The 19,010-nt window shown below is 35.3% G+C and overlaps 1 protein-coding gene across 1 annotated transcript in view; it reads right to left on the reverse strand.

Annotated features, from left to right (window-relative positions):
* INPP4B (inositol polyphosphate-4-phosphatase type II B) overlaps positions 1–19,010 on the reverse strand; it is a 284,613-nt gene that overhangs the window by 96,421 nt on the left and 169,182 nt on the right. The window contains 3 exon segments of the mRNA XM_018922414.3: positions 6,238–6,385; positions 12,252–12,324; positions 14,325–14,436. Of these exon segments, the coding sequence (XP_018777959.2) occupies positions 6,238–6,385; positions 12,252–12,324; positions 14,325–14,436 (333 nt within the window).

Consider the following 19,010-nt stretch of genomic DNA (forward strand, 5'->3'; position numbering starts at 1 on the left):
TCTGTCTCAGAAAAATAAACAGCAAAAATAGCCACTTGCATTGTTATGGACACAAATCCTGACAAATTGAAAGATGAAGTTGAAAAGATCAGTGTAATTAAAAGAAGAGGAGATAATTAAGAGAATATATGATTAAAGCATATAAACTGAAAATGCTGTATGAAGATCAAGTAGCAATTTTTTATACATACAGTTTCAAAAAATCTAATGATGTGTTTCCTAGTGAAGCAAACATGACGAATTCAAAACGCAGAAAATGAAGTGATTTTGGCCTCCACCAAGCAAAATTAGCTTCTGAAATCTACTTTCACAAAACATCAGAAACAAAGAGCTTAGCAGGATTCAAAACAAGAGGAGACATTTCTGCAGATTATATGTGCAAAACTTCTGCAATATTATAACAGCATAAAAATTCTGAATATTTATCAAACAGGAGCTTTGGAGTAAATATACACCATTAGCTTTGGGATATGACTCAATCACTTATACAGAAAGGAAGTTTAGAAGCTTCTTTCTAAGGAAAGGAGCTCAGGAATTATTCTTCCTAACAAAGTTCACTTTAAAATGTATGGATAACCACTTAATCTTTTTTTTTTTTTTTTAAGAACAGAATCAGATAAAATTACTCTCATTTTTCTTTGCTACAAGATATGCTTCTGTGATATATAGGCAATAAACTCCAGACAAACAATATGACATTTCCTCCAGAAAAAAAATACAGCTTTTTCACTCTATTGTTTCCTAACCAGGCAAATAATTATTATGGAGAAGTCAATAAGACAAAAAAAAAAAAAAAAAAAAAAAAAAGGCATGCTTTTCTTTCTCTACTAATAATTTTTTTTAGACTCTCTTGAAAACAGTTGCCATTTTTGTCTTCTAACAGAATTTCCTAAAATTATTCCAAGTTTTGGTAAGGTTGATCTGACAGGCAACTAAAAACTTCAATGTAGGTTGTGCTTACCTTTGCATGTCCTGAACAGTTATTTAGAAACAAACAAACAAACATAAAAAGAGAAAACAAAGCAGGAAAAGAGACAAAAGAAATCCCACCAGAACCACATGAGCAAACTATCCACCCCCAAAAAAGGCAACAAATACATTTAAAAATATTTCAAAGCCTCTTTTCCTATACATGTGAGGAGAATAGACTGGGGTTTGCAAAGTCATTATAAGATTTTGTATGGTTCCTAAGAGATGAAAATTTTAAGTTCCTTTTTAATTTCTACCCACTACACATTTTATTATAGTGTAAAAGAGTAGACAATATATAAGCTAAATTTAACTCATTTCTCCCTTCCAACTTTAAGAGCATTTTGCTTCCATTCCTGCCTTTAATTCTTTCCCTACTGAACTCTATCCCTTCCTTGAATATTTTATTACTAGGGTTTATCTTTCAAAACCTCAGTATCTTCAAAGAGCATGATCATTTGGACTTAATTGTATGATTTGCATTTAATAGCAGAAGTTTATTCTCCTGCATCAGTCAATTGCAGAGTCTTGAATTCAGAAATACTTAGAATGACATCTGTGGAATTTACAATTTTATCCTAAATTGTATTTTAGTAATTAGCAGTAGTGTCTAGAATTGTTTTAGGGATTTTTTGTTTGGTTATTTTTCAATTTTGATTGCTTCACCAAAATACAGTGAAATCAGCTTTAGACAATATTGCTTCAGTTGCATGATATGAGAAAAATAATTTTATTTTCACAGTTTACATTTAAAACTTTATTTATTTCTTTCAGCTTGGAGTCATATATGTGGCAAGATTGATCACATTATTAATAGGACAATTACTCAACCATTCAAACATTTTCTGGGTTTCTGTTTTCTTTTTTCCCTGCAATTTATTAATCAGAATGCATAATTCCAAATACAGATTGAGGATCTCTATGACACAAGCAATATCTTGTGTCACACCTTATAATATAAAACTGTATAAAGCTTTTTTAGTCACCCTAATGCCTTAAGTGACAGGAAGTGACAAAATTTTTCACTTCAATTTTGCATTCTTTCACCATGTTGTGGGAGGCTCTAATTTGATCAATATGGACTTCCTTAGGGCATGCTGTGCAGAAATATAACATCTGGGAATCCTAGCAGCCTTTGCTAATCGGTACTGAATGACTTCTCTGGAGTCTTAAAACATGTGTGGATCTTGCAAAAAAAGCCTTCTCTGAGAGGGCAATCCCAATATAGAATGTAAGTTAGCATTTTATAGATTCAGCACTGTCGTCACAGGCCCCCAGCTGGGTAATAATTAGCATTGACTCCATGATTCACAGAAGGCTGATCAATCACTTTATTATACTATAGTTATTAAAAAACCAAGTGCCTTTATGGACAGTTACAATACAGGTGGACCTAACTGGTCCTCCAGTCCAAACATATCACCATTGGCTTATTAAGAAATCACCCTTTGGTAAGCAAATCTTCATAACACATTCCACATGTTCACAACACCAGGTGCAGCAAGTGAAGATAAGAACTGTTTATCATTCTTTTCTCTGATCTTCTCACAGCCTTACCCAGGAGGAAGCCTGGGAAAGTTGTGCCTTGCTCTCTGTGGCCAGAGAGCTGCTGCCACGCAGCACTGCTGGATTCAAGGTAATGTAATGTAGAGGTAACTGTCACCAAAAAATCAAGTGATGTCACTCCATTCCACTGCAGTACAACTTTAAACACCCAAAATCAAAGTAAAATCCAGAAAATTTTACTGAAGTCACCTATGATAGCCCCTCTTAGGCTTTCACAGAGGCCTTATCTTCCTAAATTGGTTGTGAACCGTAAAATCAAGAGGAGAGAAAATTATGTTCATTCATTACAATATTTTATCCTTTATATTATATCTTTTATTTAGTTTATAAATTAATGGGGTTTAAAACTGATCTTGACTCATGAGGACAGTGTTTTGTAAACAGTGTTTTGTAAATACTGTTTACAAAGGTCAAGCTACACTTATGTTCACATACTTATATTACTTTATGCAGTAACCGATGAAGAGTGAGAAAAGTTTCATATCCTTTTTGATGCACAATGAGGTAAATACTGCATTTTTATGCATCTGAGCTACATTTTACTGACATGTTTGAGAACTTTTTAAGCATTGAAAATGAGGTACTTACAAGAATCAATCTTGTGAAAATCCTTGACTGGATAAGCATAGTAACAGTGCCTCTCTGAATGTGGTTGGTTCAAATATCTTCAAAAGTCATTATAAGTTTACCCAAAATCACTTTCATTAAATGCTATCACCTCTTATCAATACAACACTTTCACAATGCCACTGCTTGAAAACAAGTCAAGTAAATACCAACATCCAAACGTCCAAAAAACCCCAAGGCCTACTCCCAATACATGGCATCCATGACTGGGGCTCCATTTCTCAACAGAAGTTGTGTAGTAAAAGGAAGTTAAAAAAAAACCCGTATTTTTCAGACAGTTTGAATGTTGTCATTGTTTCAAAATGTTTCATGAAAGAAATAAAATACAGACTGCATAGATTTGCACCAATAAAAGGCCTAGTGTTGATGGGATAGGAAAGTCATTTCTGATGCAGGAGAAAGCTTGCTTTGTACTCCCTCCCTCCAGAGAGGGGGTTTAAGTTCAGTAATTTATATTTGAAATTTGCTTATGAGTTGTGATGGGCCAAATTCAAGTATACACGGAATTTCCTTTCAGCCAAATCTCTTGCTGTGCTGACCCAGTCACACTGGTTGCATCTACAACTGCAAGCTTCAATTATATAGGTCAATCAACTTTCTGAAATAATATTGTAAGCTAAGACTTTTTTATAATCATTAGGTTCAAAGAACCATTTGGCTAATCTTGCATGACACATGTAAAATATCTGGACCAGATATTTGTAAAGAAATATTAAAAACAGCAGAAAGGACTCACTGGAATATCTCAAAGAGGAAACAAAAATATTTTTGTAATAAAAACAAGCAAAGCAGACTGTATGACCTTTACTAGAAAAATTACCATATAGCTCCTAATAAAATTTCTTCCAGGGAGGCTTGAAGGATAAAAATCTTCAATTCATGCATTTCCTTAAAAGCATTACTTCATGCTAAAATTCAAAGTTAAATGCCCTTACAGATAACATATTTCAAAGCATCCTGTTGAGAAATAAAAGGGTTTGGTTAACAATGAACACTGAAGTTTTATCAAGAGATAATCTATCTTAAAAGCTGTGAGAAAAGAGAATTTAAACTACAATTTATAATGAATACTGAATAGCATTAACACTTACTTGCATATTTTTATAGGTTCAGACCTCACTATATTGAAGCCACAAAAAAAAAAAAAAAAAGAAACAGGCTGAGTATGATAAGTGGCTTTTGAGACAAAAATATTTATCCTTTTATATTCAGAGGGAAAAAGACACAGAGAAGAATACTTCAGAAGAGAATAGCCTGAAGATGGCACAGTGTATGTTTTGTGTGAGCTCAACTGGTAATATAGAAGCATCCTCCTCACACGTTTTACTACATTACAAGTCTAAGGACTACACAAGAACACACATCTTCTCAATTATTTTGAAAAAGAAAGCCCAGAGAAAGGTGAAGCTCCAACCCACACTCTTATATGATAGATGACACAGATGCCCCTATTCCCACCATCTGCTAGTATTCTACATGTTGTTGCTCCTTTTGGCTAGTCTTATCTCCTCCTTCAGACTGCATCAATCACTTTGTCTCTCTTTCTTTCACATGCACACTTTCAACTGGCCTTGAACAGCTCAACCACATTGGCAGTCAGGGAAATCAGAGGCATTTATCTCAATCTTTGTGCAACTTTTACTTCTGTTTCTTTCTCAAATCTTTATTTTGATGAAGAGAAAACCCCACCACGGTGAATTTTTACTATGAGTTTATCCAGGGAGGTGAATTTTATAATATGATATAACAACAAGGGCTATTACTTGCATTATGCCTTTGGAGAGAATAATGCAGTAGTAGTAAAAGTGGTTAAAGTAATCCTCTAACATTTAAAAGGCATTTACCCATGGGGCAAATGAAAATATGGGAAGTGCATGAACTGTGAGACTCAGCATAATCTATTTTTATTGCTTACTAAAAGAACCTTGCACATAAGTATTCTCAAACAAGATGGGGCCATAAATGCCTAAACACAGTACTAAATGAATAAAATAAACTATTATAACAATTCATAGGAATTTTATAACCCATCATCACCATGCATAAGTATGTATCAGTCCACTGACTTTATTAAAATCAAGATTCCAGTCTCCCACATGCTGTTCTATTGGCATATAAACATCACACAGAAGCAACAGATGGGGTGAATAAAAAAAGAAAAGAAGCTCCAGACTGCAGAACAACCAACCACAACAGGAAGGAATTGCCTGAAAGGGCACAGGATGGCTTTGGGATGCAACACTAGGTCACAGCATTACTCTTACACATGAGACCAGAGGCCCATCTATGTGTTAAGTAACTTTCATGAGGAAGGAGGCAACCTCTTCTACATCATCCATTATCCCTGGAAGAAGAAGGCATTGTCTTCAGGGTAGCCCTGGACTACTTAAAATAAAGGTGTTTCTGCAAATTTTATCAGCACAGCTTACAAGGATTCAAGGACAGGCTGCCATTTTAATCACAGCAATGGGAAACTGGACATTCAAATGCTTTTGGGACACCTGTGTTCCCTATTCTCCTTTTTCTCCAGGCCATACGCATTGTAATGATTCTCAGACATCTCTCTGGGTTACAAGGCCAAACATTAAGGTTTCAAACAAACATTACTTTGGTATCCTTTTCTTATGCCAACTAATTTAGATTAGCTAGAGGAATGTCATTTTTATCTCAATGCTCCTTTATTCACTATAAACTTGTCATTTTTCATTGCATAAGGTTTGTCTATGTTATTAATTCTACCCAGACACATAGCAAAACACAAGACAATGTTGCTAAGCCCCCTGTCATTTCCTGATTCTTTATAAAATGTTAATGTCCCAGAATATTAATATTGTTAACCAAATGGTGGTGTTCACAGATTTAAAGTCATGACCTCACTTTAGCACAGTTCATTCCTCAGAACTTATGAGGTCACTGGAGTCCTATTGAGCAATCAATTCTGTTGCTCAGTTACAACTGAAAATTCTTAGCAGCCAGAAAGTGCCCGTTTCCTACTTCAAATAAATATTTTTTAACTCATCATTTGCATGATTCCAAGTCAGAAAAATATAATTTAAATTGCTGCTTCTTCCTTACCTTCTCATATCCTCCTTTATGTGCAGATTTATTAGCTCTTTAGGAACATGGAAAGAGAGGGTAGTCTCAGTCATCTGCTCCCGAATCCGCATCCACTTGTTGTCAGAAGTAGGGAATCTATATAACTTACAAACTGGATTTCTCAACACTGCAGAGAGGAAAAATAATATCATTGCTTTAATGTGATTATATGACTCTGAAAATTTATGACAATAACCTGAAAAATTATTATATTATTTTCCCCCTTGCTTACAAAATTAATTTTAGAACCATTAAAATTCTACTAAAAACATTTAATTTTTATTTCTTTTTTTATACCAGCATGTGGAGGACAAAGTATTACTAGTACATCAATAAATCGCATTTTACCAGCAGAGTAGGTAACCTTTGAATTTAGGTCCTCAAAGTAGTGAGAATGTAAATCAGAATCTCTTTTCTTACATTTAAGCTGAAGTTAGGAAAAACAGAGAGCACAAATGAACAATGAACTCAATACAGTCACCACCATATCTTGCCACCTGCTAGAATCACTCACAATTCCAAAAAATTGCACAGGAGTCAGAGTTCAGCTGCATCTTCCCCTTGACCTGCACACACAAATCATTAACACAAATAGAAGGTGTGCTTCTACATTAAAGGAAACTTGACTTTTGACCATATCAGAGTTAACTTGATCATTGGTGTGGTCAAGACACTGCCACTACATAGAAATAAATGTAACAGCCCTGTCAATATGTTACATACCCTGTTTTCAGATCACTATTGCAACATGACATGACAAGAAAATCACATATCTTTATATTTTGGAAGATTATGTTTAAAACCCATCGCATTTTTTATTTTACAGTTTTCATGTGTTGGCTACATTTCTGTTCAGATCTTTAAATGATGTCATAAAATCTACTCTCTCCTTTCCATCTCTTTATTTTCTCTTTTTACCTTGCTCTTATTTTCCAGAAAGAACAAAAAGGGAAAAAGCTGAGGAAGAAAAAGTTCTGTTTCACTGGTTTGATAAGTTTACTTGGCGACAAATGATTGATTGTCATTTAACACACACGTCCACAACATCTTAACTTGGAATGAGTTTGGACAGCCATCCAAATCCTCCACTGCTACCTTTCTGTCAAGCCTTCTGGTAAAAGCAGCCTTCCAGCAGGCTTCCGTTGATCAGCCACTGAGTGGTCTATAACTCAGAGGAACACATTCCCCATGTGTGCGGCAGGGAAACTGCTGCTGTCAAAATGACAGCTACTAATAAACATTTCAATTCAAAACTCCTTGACACCATTAATGTTTATGTAGTGTGACTTATAGAGAATGAAAAATAAAAGGTACACAAACTGTCTTGTCTATCTAAGCAATCAGGATTTTTAACAAAAATCCTTTAGGGAAGGCCTAAAAGAAGACGAGAGATTTAAATTTACTGATAATAAACCCACTGCTGGCAACTCAAAGAAAGGTGCAATGTTTAAGTGGTTGTACTGCTCTATATTCCCATCACTCTTCTGAGATGTCTTTCATTGGTAGTCTTTGATGAAAAACTGTTGTTGGATTATGCCCTTTTTGATCCAGAGATGGAGATGGAGCAACTGAGTTTTAAAAACTTTTATTCTATTTTCCAGCTAAACTTTTATTCTATTTTCAATCTCTTAGGAAGGGTGAGACAATTCAGATGTTATAATTTATACCTTTACAATCAGAAGCCAACTATTTCTTAATTACAGTACATTATAAGTATTTCTTGCCTTTTTATAGTCATTTTATAAGCCTTTTTAGAGTAATTTTGCCTCTAGTTCTTAGTGATTTTACTTTCAAAAACTAAACTTTCACTCAGTATTGTGAAATAAGTGAAAGAGATGCTTAATTTCTCTGACATATTAAAAAGAGCAATTTTTTCTTTACTACTAATACCCAAAATATCTCAATGTTCAAACATTTTTCCACACACTTTTAGAGTTTAAGGATCCTCACCACGCAGATTTAATTACAGAAAAAAACATCTCCAAGTCCTGTGCCTATGATCAACTTTCACCAAGTGTTTAGGCTTTATTACATCACTTGGTTAAAATATTCAGCAATGCATATTTCCTACCATCCTTCTCTTCTGCTGAGATTCTTGTAATCAATGAAATCAGTCTCATCAATAATATTAACAGTTTCTGACAATTCACAGAGGTGATGTATGGCACCAATCATCTCCCATTAACAAGGCAGGGAATGGAAATTTTAAAATGTCAGGGAGAGCTCAGGAAACAAAGGGCTAACTCAGGTCTGGCCTTAAACAGAAAACTGCCAAACTAGATGATAATTTTGACTCAGTATTATTTTTTTCTGTTGTGCCCCCTGATCAGTATATTACCTGGACATTTTAAATGATAATGCCCCAAACACCAAAGATTCTTTATTTTACCTTTTTATATCTACTTCCTAAGGAGTTTATCAGTGGATTTTTTCCAAGAGCAGCCCTTAAATTCACACTCAGAATCTACTACACTGAAAAATATACATTAATCTGTGAGAACCTAATGCAAATATGTATCCGAAAAATCTCTTTCCTCCCATCTCCCCCTTTTACCACCATTACAAAGAAAAAACACACCCCAGAAAACTCATCACTACTGCAGCAAGGGACAAAGAACACTGAAAATATGGATTCAAAGCTGTGTTGAATCAAAGTTGCTAGAATTATTACACTCCTCTGCAGGTACTAGCTGAATTTTCAGGTCTTTAATTCAGGTCTGAATTTTCAGATGGGGATAATCTCAGATGTGTTATAAGTTTTTTTAAATGGTCAAATCATTTCTCCATGGGTTTAAGAAGAAAATTTCATTTACAAAGTAAAAAAAAGCCTGGGAAATTTTCCCAAATAATTCCAACATGCAGTATTGCTAAAGTTTAAGATTGCTAATAAAAGCTTCATAGGACTTGATGTTTTCCTTATAAACAGAATTACTGAAGGCATTCAGATCCATAAAAATCTCAGAAGTATCTTCCCCTCCAATTGCAACAATAATTAATTTCTAACTATAACAAGTTGGCTAGAACCAAATTCTAGAAGGCATGTCCAATAAGAAGGGCAAGACTAGAATTGTTTTTAATAAAAAGTAGTGATTAAATGAGTGGAAGTTTCATAAAGATAATCTTTCCTGTATTTAGACAGTGATCATGAGAGGCATTAAAAAAGCCCCAAAATTGACATGAACTGCAGTGGTTAAAAAAGAGAAAACCCTGTTTTAAAAGCTTTTCTCTACAGCATCAAGCCTAAAAGCCAATGCTATATATTTACCCATCCATATTTTTTGACATTCTCATTTTTAAATATGAAGACCTCTGTGCTTTTTATTCCATTCAATATCCTTCACACTGCTTCCCATGAAAGTACAATAAAAAATAGTAAAAGATTGAATACTCTGGTTTTATTTTCATTCCCTATTGAACATAGATCAAAGCATATCTCTGCCATATATTAATTTGCTAACAGTGTTCCTATTTATATCTTTCCTTGTAGCATAGGAATATGATGTGCATTACTTCAGGAATAATAATTACAGCTTTCTTAATTTTGCTCAATTTCAATTACTTTTATTCTCTTTTTTTATTTAGAATGCAATTTGTTTACATGTAAACAACTGGCAAATTCTCCAGCATTATAAATAAATAACTGAATTTTGAGTCATAAATTCAATCTCTTGGGGTATAGATGGAATAGTGATAAGGCTCTGAAATACACTGTTTATTCCCACTCACTTAATAAGCATCTCATAACTCACTGGAGGGCTGAGAGTTCCCTATCCCAAGATTTAAATTTCAGAAGAATGCCAGCATGCTTCTATACCTACAAGCTAAAGGATTCACAGAGGCAGGTTTTTTTCAGTTTCGTCATTTTGAGGGCCTGATAAATAACAAGAAACAGAAAGTACCAGAAAGCTTTACAACAGCATACATATGTACTAAATATTAATGCATATGGAAAACATACTGTTCTGGGGGTATGAACACAGCAGGGAAAGCAGTGCAGGCACTGCTGATGTTATCAGGTTTCCTGACACTTCTGCACAGATATCCATACGAGAAATCTAGTCTGTCTCCAGGCAACACAGAGAGCCTTAATCCACAGGAAGCCTAGTCACGGAAGCATGCTGGGCAAGAATTCTGATGGGTTGGGGAAAGAGGCTGACAGTATAAAAAGGAGAGCTAAAATTTTTCTAAGAAAAGAAATCAGGAATTCAATAAAAAGAGTAGGACTAAAAAAACCTGGAATCAGTGCCTGGTGTCAGCAGGAAAGTGGAGGTGATGATGCAGGAGAAGAGAAAGTCACAAATACAGGAAACAGACTGAAGACTAATTATTTGTCAGAAAAAACTTCCTGTGAGTGCAAACTCTTTCCAATATCCTGCATGCTCTCATTTCTTGCAAAGGCACCTCTTTCCCCTTGGTTCTTTAAAAAAAGCCTGACAACCCAAAAAATGACCAAAAAAACCACAGAAACCTTTTCACGGTATGTTTGACTTCTTAAAGCCTAGTAGTGTTGGGTGGGCTTTGGTTTTATATTGTGTTTGTATATGACAATAACAGATGTGAAAATGCTGTCTAGATACACTATAGAATCACATGGAAATATTCTTGACAAATTGATCTAGACTTCAATATTCCTAAAACTGACATCTACCTTGGAAGTTCCAACAAAATACACTCACAACCTACAGCATTTTTCTATACAAAAGAAGTCAACAAAAAACCTCAATCAAACCTACACAACGGAGGCAACAAATAGAAAAAAAATCAGCTGTGAATCACTGTCGTTCTCTGAACAGAAATGTCATTTCTTCAAGTCTCACTAATCTGGATGACATACAGAATCACAATCAAAGGACTGCACTGGGTTAGACCAAATCCTTCAACTGGCTCTGTATCTTGTGTCCAAGAAAAGCCATAAATATATATCTGGAGACACAAGATACCTTCCCTGCCTCCAGCTATTTCTAGTTCAGGAATTTCTGGAGCCAGATGTAATTCCTGTACATTCAGAAATTCTCAATTAACATCTTTCTCACTTTGAATTGATGAAAATAAATGGTATTTCTCTAGAACATACTTTTTCTGATTCTGATCTAATCTAAACAACTCACAGAAAAAAAAATACAATATTCATACATATATGGAAGAACTTAGTTTTTGGCAGTTTTTAGTGCTTCCTTCAGACTGCAAAGCTGATTCAAAAAGTCTGCCCTATCAAAAAAGTCAGATGAAAAAGTTTCAGTAAAGATTTTAAAAAGTTGTTAAAGTTCGGTAACATTCCTCCTCAACTGTATGTAGCAAACACAGAATTCTTGACAGTGCTGTGGTTTTAGATGACCCATGTAACTTATTTGTGACATTGTTACTGCAGAGTAATGGAGATTCATAAACTTGGGCTAATAAAAGTTTTATGGCGTAGCATATCAGCATGTAATGCTTCTCAGCATAATGAAAGAAAAATAGATCTAGTTTATTACCATGCACTCAAGCCCCGAGTTGACCTAGAATTGAGAATGCCTTGCCAACAGCTCCCTTCATTCTAGGACAGATAGTTTCCAGATCAAACTGAAACCGCCACTTCATCAGTTATGGGAGAGATTGATTGTCCTGGGTATTTACTTACAAATAATGCAAAATTATTTTACAGAATGCCATGCAATGACATGACAGAAACTAACGACATTAATTCCATGCCCATGGAAGTCACTGACAGTCTTGAAAATCATTGAACAGTAAAGATGCAGGAGATGGAGATTTTAGCACTGCTTCAGAAAGCGTAATTGACACACATTTATTCAAATTTTTCAGTAAAATGATAATTTCAAATATGTATAAAACACTAAAATATTGAACTTAAACATGTATGCAGCATGATGTTTAAGTTCAATATTTTCTTAAAGAAGAGACATTTATGAGCTCTGCCACAAATCTGTGTGATTTCTTCAGGACCAGACGTAGAGTTGCAAGAGCCATCTTACAGATATTGGAATTCTTACCTGCGTTTAAGGAAGGCAGGTTGTCTTTCCCACTTATGCCTTCAGTGGCTGTACACTCACGAACCAATGCACACTGCAAAAGAAACACAACCACAAATGTTACACATTCAGGGGTCTGAGATAAATCCATGACAGTTTATAAAAGGTAGGCTGAAAACCGTTACTGATAATTATATAAACTTCCAAAGTCTTACGTATAATTTACATTTTTATCTTTATATTTCTGTTCCAAGATACTGTAACACAATCAGAATTATAGCCAAGAAAATGAAAAAATATTATCAGGTGTTCCATAACAAAACAGAAATGTTTCCTACCAGTATTATGGCAGAAATGTTGAGAGATAGTAATAGTTTAGCTTAATAAGTCTTATTATAAGAATAAGGCACTTAAGTTTAAAACAATTTTTGGCAAGTTCTGTGCATTCAAAGAGGTTTCTTTAGGCAAAGAATTTTCACATGCACAGTGTAAGAAAACACTTAAATAATTTTTAAACAAGGAAATAGCAGGAAGCACAAAAAAGTCCTTAACGTGTGCTCAGATTTTGTGATTGAAGTAATTTGTTATACAAGTGAACTGGAATATTGCTTTGATGAGATTAGTGCATAAAGTATGAAAAGTTTATGATAAAATCAATCAGTGTACACCTGCACGTAATATTTGCAATGCTCCTCCTACCCCCATTGAGAAAACAAATGGGAGTCTCTAAATGTCATAGGGAGCTGTGTTCCTAGGGCTTTCCCAGTTCCTAGAAGCTCAGTGGAGAACTTAAGGCAGAGAGCAACACATGATGTACTCTCAACCAGGCAATATCTGAAAATTAATTTAACCATCACCTTCCTCTTCTATGAGAAAATCCTGCACGTAGTTTATCGAAAACTGAGCAAACCCAGGTCAAAACTTATTTATTTTTTATTAATTCAATGACTCATCATTCTCACAATTGCATCCTCACTATCAACATATAAACCAAGACTGTTGTTGCAACTGATTTGTACAAACCAAGGACTCTTTTAAAGACCACAGAAAATACATCAGTCATGAGTCTGGTCTCTCTTTACAAGTATTAGAAACCCCTAGAAAGATGCTATTAAAGCCTTCTCTGCCCCCCAGGCCAGACAGAGGTCATTAATTACATCTCCAATAATTGCAAGAACTCTCATTCCCCTTTTTGCAGTGGACAAAAAGCAAAATGAAAAAGAAGGCTGAAGAAACATCTTGTGTTGCCTATATTGTGCGAATTTTACAGGTCAAAATCAGAAAGATTTCACAGTCTTTGCAGGCTTTTTGGAACTGGTCACACATACACTGTTTTAAAAATGCACCGAAGTCCTCTAAGATGAGTGGTGAAAAAAAAGTGTGAGATTTACAGAATGTCACACAAAAGCAGACTGATTTTGCTAAGCAGAAAAGATATTGAAAATAACATCCTCTTCTCAAAAAATAGTCTTATATGTAACTTCCAAACAAAAAAATACCGCATTACCTGTTGCATTCCCTTTTATTCAGGAAAACCAGAATACACCACAGTGTTAAGCAGTCATATTAGGGCTGCAAAAATTGTGTGCTCCCATGAAATTCAGATGAACCTGCTCCTTTGCAAGGGAATTTACCTCTTCTTTGGTTTGCCTGTCTGTCATTCTTCCCAGCTTTTCAGTATTGTGGGCAAAGATTGTACATAAAAATAAACATGAACAGGACTTCAAGGGCAGAAACCAGAGCAGCTATCCAAGGAAAAAAGAAGCTGTATTTATGGCATCTCTATGGACAGTTTTTATCAGAAGTGATCAAATATGTTCAATTGAAATAAAAATAAGCTGTTTTTTTCTTAAAGAAGGAAAGGGCTTAGGAAACTCAGGTTAGAATATTACTCTGTACATTTTCATAAGTTTGGTTTTTTTTGGTTTTTTTTTTTTTTTGGTTTTTTTTTTTTTTTTGGTTGAGGGAGACAAGTGTACATAATACTTACTCCAGAAATTTTGTTTTAAGTTCTTAACCCAATTTGGTAATTAGTATTTTAGACATCTGGTACAACTGATCATTCTAATTAACTTCAATAAACTGAATTTCTACCTTTTGATCCTGAGGATCTGCTGTGATGTGGTCTGTTTCCCCCTCCTCTAGCTCTCCCATCTTCACAAGATTGACCTCAATGGTACCAACTGTCTTTCCACCATCAGATGTTCTGGAAAAAAAAACAACCCATGAAACTGGGTCGCTTGCAGCATCAAATTCTTTCAATTAGAATATCATCAGTAAATATTTAGTGCCCTCTCCATTCTGTAAAATGCAGTCACTTCTATTGAACTGGTTATTTACCATCACAAACCAAATGTTAACAATGAGGAAACTTCTTCAGGACAATGAAAGTTTTCAACACAAAGCTGAGGACAGGTAAGTGCTATAAATGGTGCATGAATCCATGAATACTGCCAAGTTTTCATTCTAGACCTTATGCTGTCTGTGGACCATTGAATAAAGGGCTGTAACACTGCACCCATATTCCACTTAGGGCCTGCAATCCCAATGCAGAACACATGGCTTTGTTTCCTTTCCTTTCTGCAAAGAAAGGACAAAGTGTATTAATAAAACCCGTGCAAAACCAAAACAAGGAAACTAATCTGAATATCACGTTTCCCTTTGTAATCCCTCCACAGAGAAATTATTCAGAATCCATCCCATTTCTTGAACTGTATGAGATTGAAGTAAAAGTAATTTACTTTCAATTAATCAAAAACAAGTGATGATTCAGATGTACATCACCAAGGAAAGAGTATCATTAACTACCTTTTGGAAGAAACAAGGGTTTAAACTCCTGAAAGATACCAAATGCTTTTTCAGCTTTCCCTGGCAGCACAGAACCAAGTTTAATGTCCCAGTCTATCTCCCCTGGCTTATTCTGAACAGCTGGATTTTTTTTAAAGGAATGAAAGAAGAGTAAGAGATCATTTCATAATAATGAGGAAAGGGTAACAAAAGGCACCAAGCAAAAATAGGCAAAAAGGAAATGATGAGAATAAGTTCAGCACAATTACAAAAACACAGCAAGGAAGGAGAATCAAAACAAATATGTGTGCGGCAATACTGTGTATTTTCTGAACAGTGGAAATGAGGAGTGATGAATCAGGAAAAAAGAATACATAGAAAAGTTCAATGTCATAAAATCATAAAATCACAGAACTATTGAATATGGTGAGATGGAAGGGACCATTAGAGTAAACAAGTCCAACTCCTACAGTAAAATCTCAAAAAATGGTTACCCCCAAGCTTCCAAATGAAATAATTCTTTTCCTTGAAAACCATTAGGCTGTGATATTCACTCATCTTGCAACTATACAAATCTGGTCTTCTATAAAACCTTGCAAAATAAACATAAGTCTTCATATTTTACATGTGTAAAACTTCATCTGCTCTAAGCCAAAATAATTACTGACAATAAAGAAACAATTAAAAACGAACCAGTTCCAGATAGTTTTGCAATTGAAGAAGCCTGTATTAATTAAAAAAGTATGCAGAAGAAAAGTAGCAAGGGTTCAGTGTCCAAATTGTGCTTATGAGCAGAAATATGTAATAATTTGAAAGGGCCTTCTGAATTAAGAACTTTCCCGTGAGTTGCTACAACCTTGTGGTTTGACTTCTCCTTCTTGTGTCAAACTGGCACCCAAACTAGAATCTGTCAACAAATGCACTACAGCCTTCCCAAGCAGAAAGGGAATATAGCAGATGTCAGCAAATCATATATCTTTAAAAGCCAAAGTGTGAAGTTATAAGACTGAAAATTTTTCAGCAGCTTAAGGTGTTCTCATCAAAGTGTCAAGCGAATAAACTGATCCAAGCCAATAAGGCCTGTTGGTCCAGTAAAATGGAAATGCAAACTACACTTTCTCAGTCCTTGTCTCTTGTTCTTTAGAATCCTAAATATTTCCCTTGCTGCTGTTATTAAAAGCTCGGCCTCAGTATGACAGTGAGCATTGCATTGTTTGCCTACATGAGGAGCAATATGTATTTTGTATGGGTTTAAATACAGTGATTGATCTAATTTCAGTGATTGATCTAAATAATAATTTATTTTCTTTTCAGAAAATAAATTATTATTTTCTTCTCAAAATCACTCCTGTTCTGGTCTAATACATATATAATACAGCAATCTGAAACATGCATTACCTGCAAGAGAAGGTAATGCAACACAATAAAACTAAACAGTTGTAGTTGCACTTCTTTCTCCAGTTCTTATCTTCCCACACAGAAATATGAAGAAACAATTTAACAAAAAAAAGCAACAACAACAAAACCAACAAATCCCAAAACCATTCTTTTGAATGCTACAGGCATACAAATCAACAAAGAGCTCTATAAATGCCCAGGGCAAAACTGCTGTGAGCAGTGTCAGACTGTGATTTTAAAACAGCAGCAGTGCTTGACAGTCTTCAGCTACTTGAAGACATGCATTTCAAACTTTCCAGCAATATCATGAGATTAAAATTTCACTTGAAATAAAATTCAAGAAGAGAAACAGAAGCGATGCAATTGGAAAAATAAAAAAAGCTTAGTGATCATACTTTAGTAGGATAAAACCCGGTATAATTTTACTTTTCACTAAGAGTATTGAGCACACACACATATTATGCGCACACTTCATGTCCTTTGCTTGCAGAGATGTAAAAAGTTTCACACTGTTCAACACAGCATCAGAGAAAGAATTAATTGGTTTTAGGATATTCATAATGCATTAGAATGAGATCAGCTTATTTCCTATAGTTTAATAAAGCTGAGAAGGACACTCTGCATTCACATGGTGCAATGAAGATGATCCCTGTATCAAATTGCTCTCAGTCATGAGAGAGGAGACACTATATCCCACAAAACAAAAGACTGCACCTTGACAACCTGCTTAGGGTGAGTTGGGATGGGGGATACTGCCAAGAGAACAAAATCAGTATCAACCTAAGAAGCCCATACATGGGATAAAATCCACCTGGCTTATGGAGCTGGAAAATTGCTGATATTTTTTAGCACCCTGGGATAAGGAACAACAATCATTTGATACCTGTCAGCAGAGCACCTGCATTTGAAAAAAAATTCTCTACCATCCCAAGTCCTTAAGGATCCCCAGGTCAGTATTAGTTCCCTCAAATGTGAGGGAAGTAGATAGCCAGTAGCACCATGAGCAACAGGAATTTGTGCCCACCTTACTTACTACTTCTGGCCATAAAATGTTGACCAAGGCATCCAGAGAGAAAAAAGGGAACAAGCTAGTGATAGAAAAGTAAGTGAGCTAGATGGACTGAGAACAGCAGCCATTTGCCTCCAGTGGTGACCTCATCAAGTTTCATTAGTACATGATGAATATGCAAATTTAGGCCTGCTAATTGGTTCCCATGGCCACGCACCTTTTTCCCAAAAGAAAAGAAGAAAAGAAAAATATTCAACAACACTAATAAAAAAAGGAAGCAGACTTCATGTCTGCATGGTTGTGTTAATTATAAAAGAAAAAGTGACTGCCTGAAAAGCAAACTGCACACTGAGTCTAGCAGGCAGCCCCTTTCTCTAGTACATAACACACAATAATTGCAATTAGCAAAGGCTAACCTACAGGTTGTCATAAAATTAATTTTTCGGCTAGTATAATATATTTTGATATTTCTAAAAATGTTCACAGATTATCCACAGAAAAATGTTTATCTGTGAATTCACAGTGAAGCCTATTACAATAATTGATACTGGTTTTAAACAAGTCCATTTTAAATAAAATTCTATTGCATTCTAAGATAAATAAACAAAATTCCGCAATGCTCAGTTCCTTCTGTTTTCATTATTTCAACGTATAGTTGATTAAGTTTCATGTCAGAATACATTTCACCTCAACTATATACAGCCTGACTTATAAAGTCAAGGTGCTGTTCACCAGCTTCCTGAGGTGGATGATACAACATGAAGCAGCCAAGAAACAATTTCAGGAGGGAGACCAAGTACGACTAGTTGTAAACAGATAACTATTGAATTTTAATAGGGAAAAGGAGCTAAATACAAAACATTTTATAGTCATCATTTGCTAGGGAAGTTTTGCTAAGTACATAAATGACTACAGAAATTACTGTGCGGCTTTCCAAGTCTCTCTAGTTAGTTAAACTTTGTGAATATTACTACTACCAAAGTGCAGTTACATGTTTTCTGACCCACTGAACCACGAGCTGTTAGGAGGGAGGGAAATTAAGAGGACTTTTTTGTCAAAAATAGCTAGGTTTATCTCTTTCATTAAAGGAAGTTCAGTCCTGTCCAAGATTAATAAAAATACAACTAAAATTAGATATCTAGACAAATAGATACTGTCCAAGAGCTTAAGCACTGACACATGATTAAAGAAGTCTGTATAATACATGACTGACAGACGTACAGAGACACAATGTCCCAGACAATCTGTTGTTGGGGGTTGGGTTTTCTCTGTTCTTTCATTCTTCCCTGTAGAATTTCTTCCATTGAGTTACTAAGAAATGCTGAGTGGTTGAAATGGGCAGGGAGGGGGAACTCTTAGTTTTTGGGCGTTCTCGGGGAGGAAGGGGGGGGGAGCAGTTAAAAAGAGAATGGGGGCAGTTGAGAAGAGATGGAGTTGGGGGCAGCTGGTCTCTCTCACTGCTGGGCTTTGTAGGACAATCAGATCTGTGGCTTGGGGAAAGGAGTTCACTGCCACCAGCATTAACCCAGCAGGGAACCTTTCTTCTGCTGCTGGGCCCCGCATACCCCTGCCCTGAAAGGACGTCC

Source organism: Serinus canaria, chromosome 4 (assembly GCF_022539315.1).
Source record: "Serinus canaria isolate serCan28SL12 chromosome 4, serCan2020, whole genome shotgun sequence".
NCBI lineage: Eukaryota > Metazoa > Chordata > Aves > Passeriformes > Fringillidae > Serinus > Serinus canaria.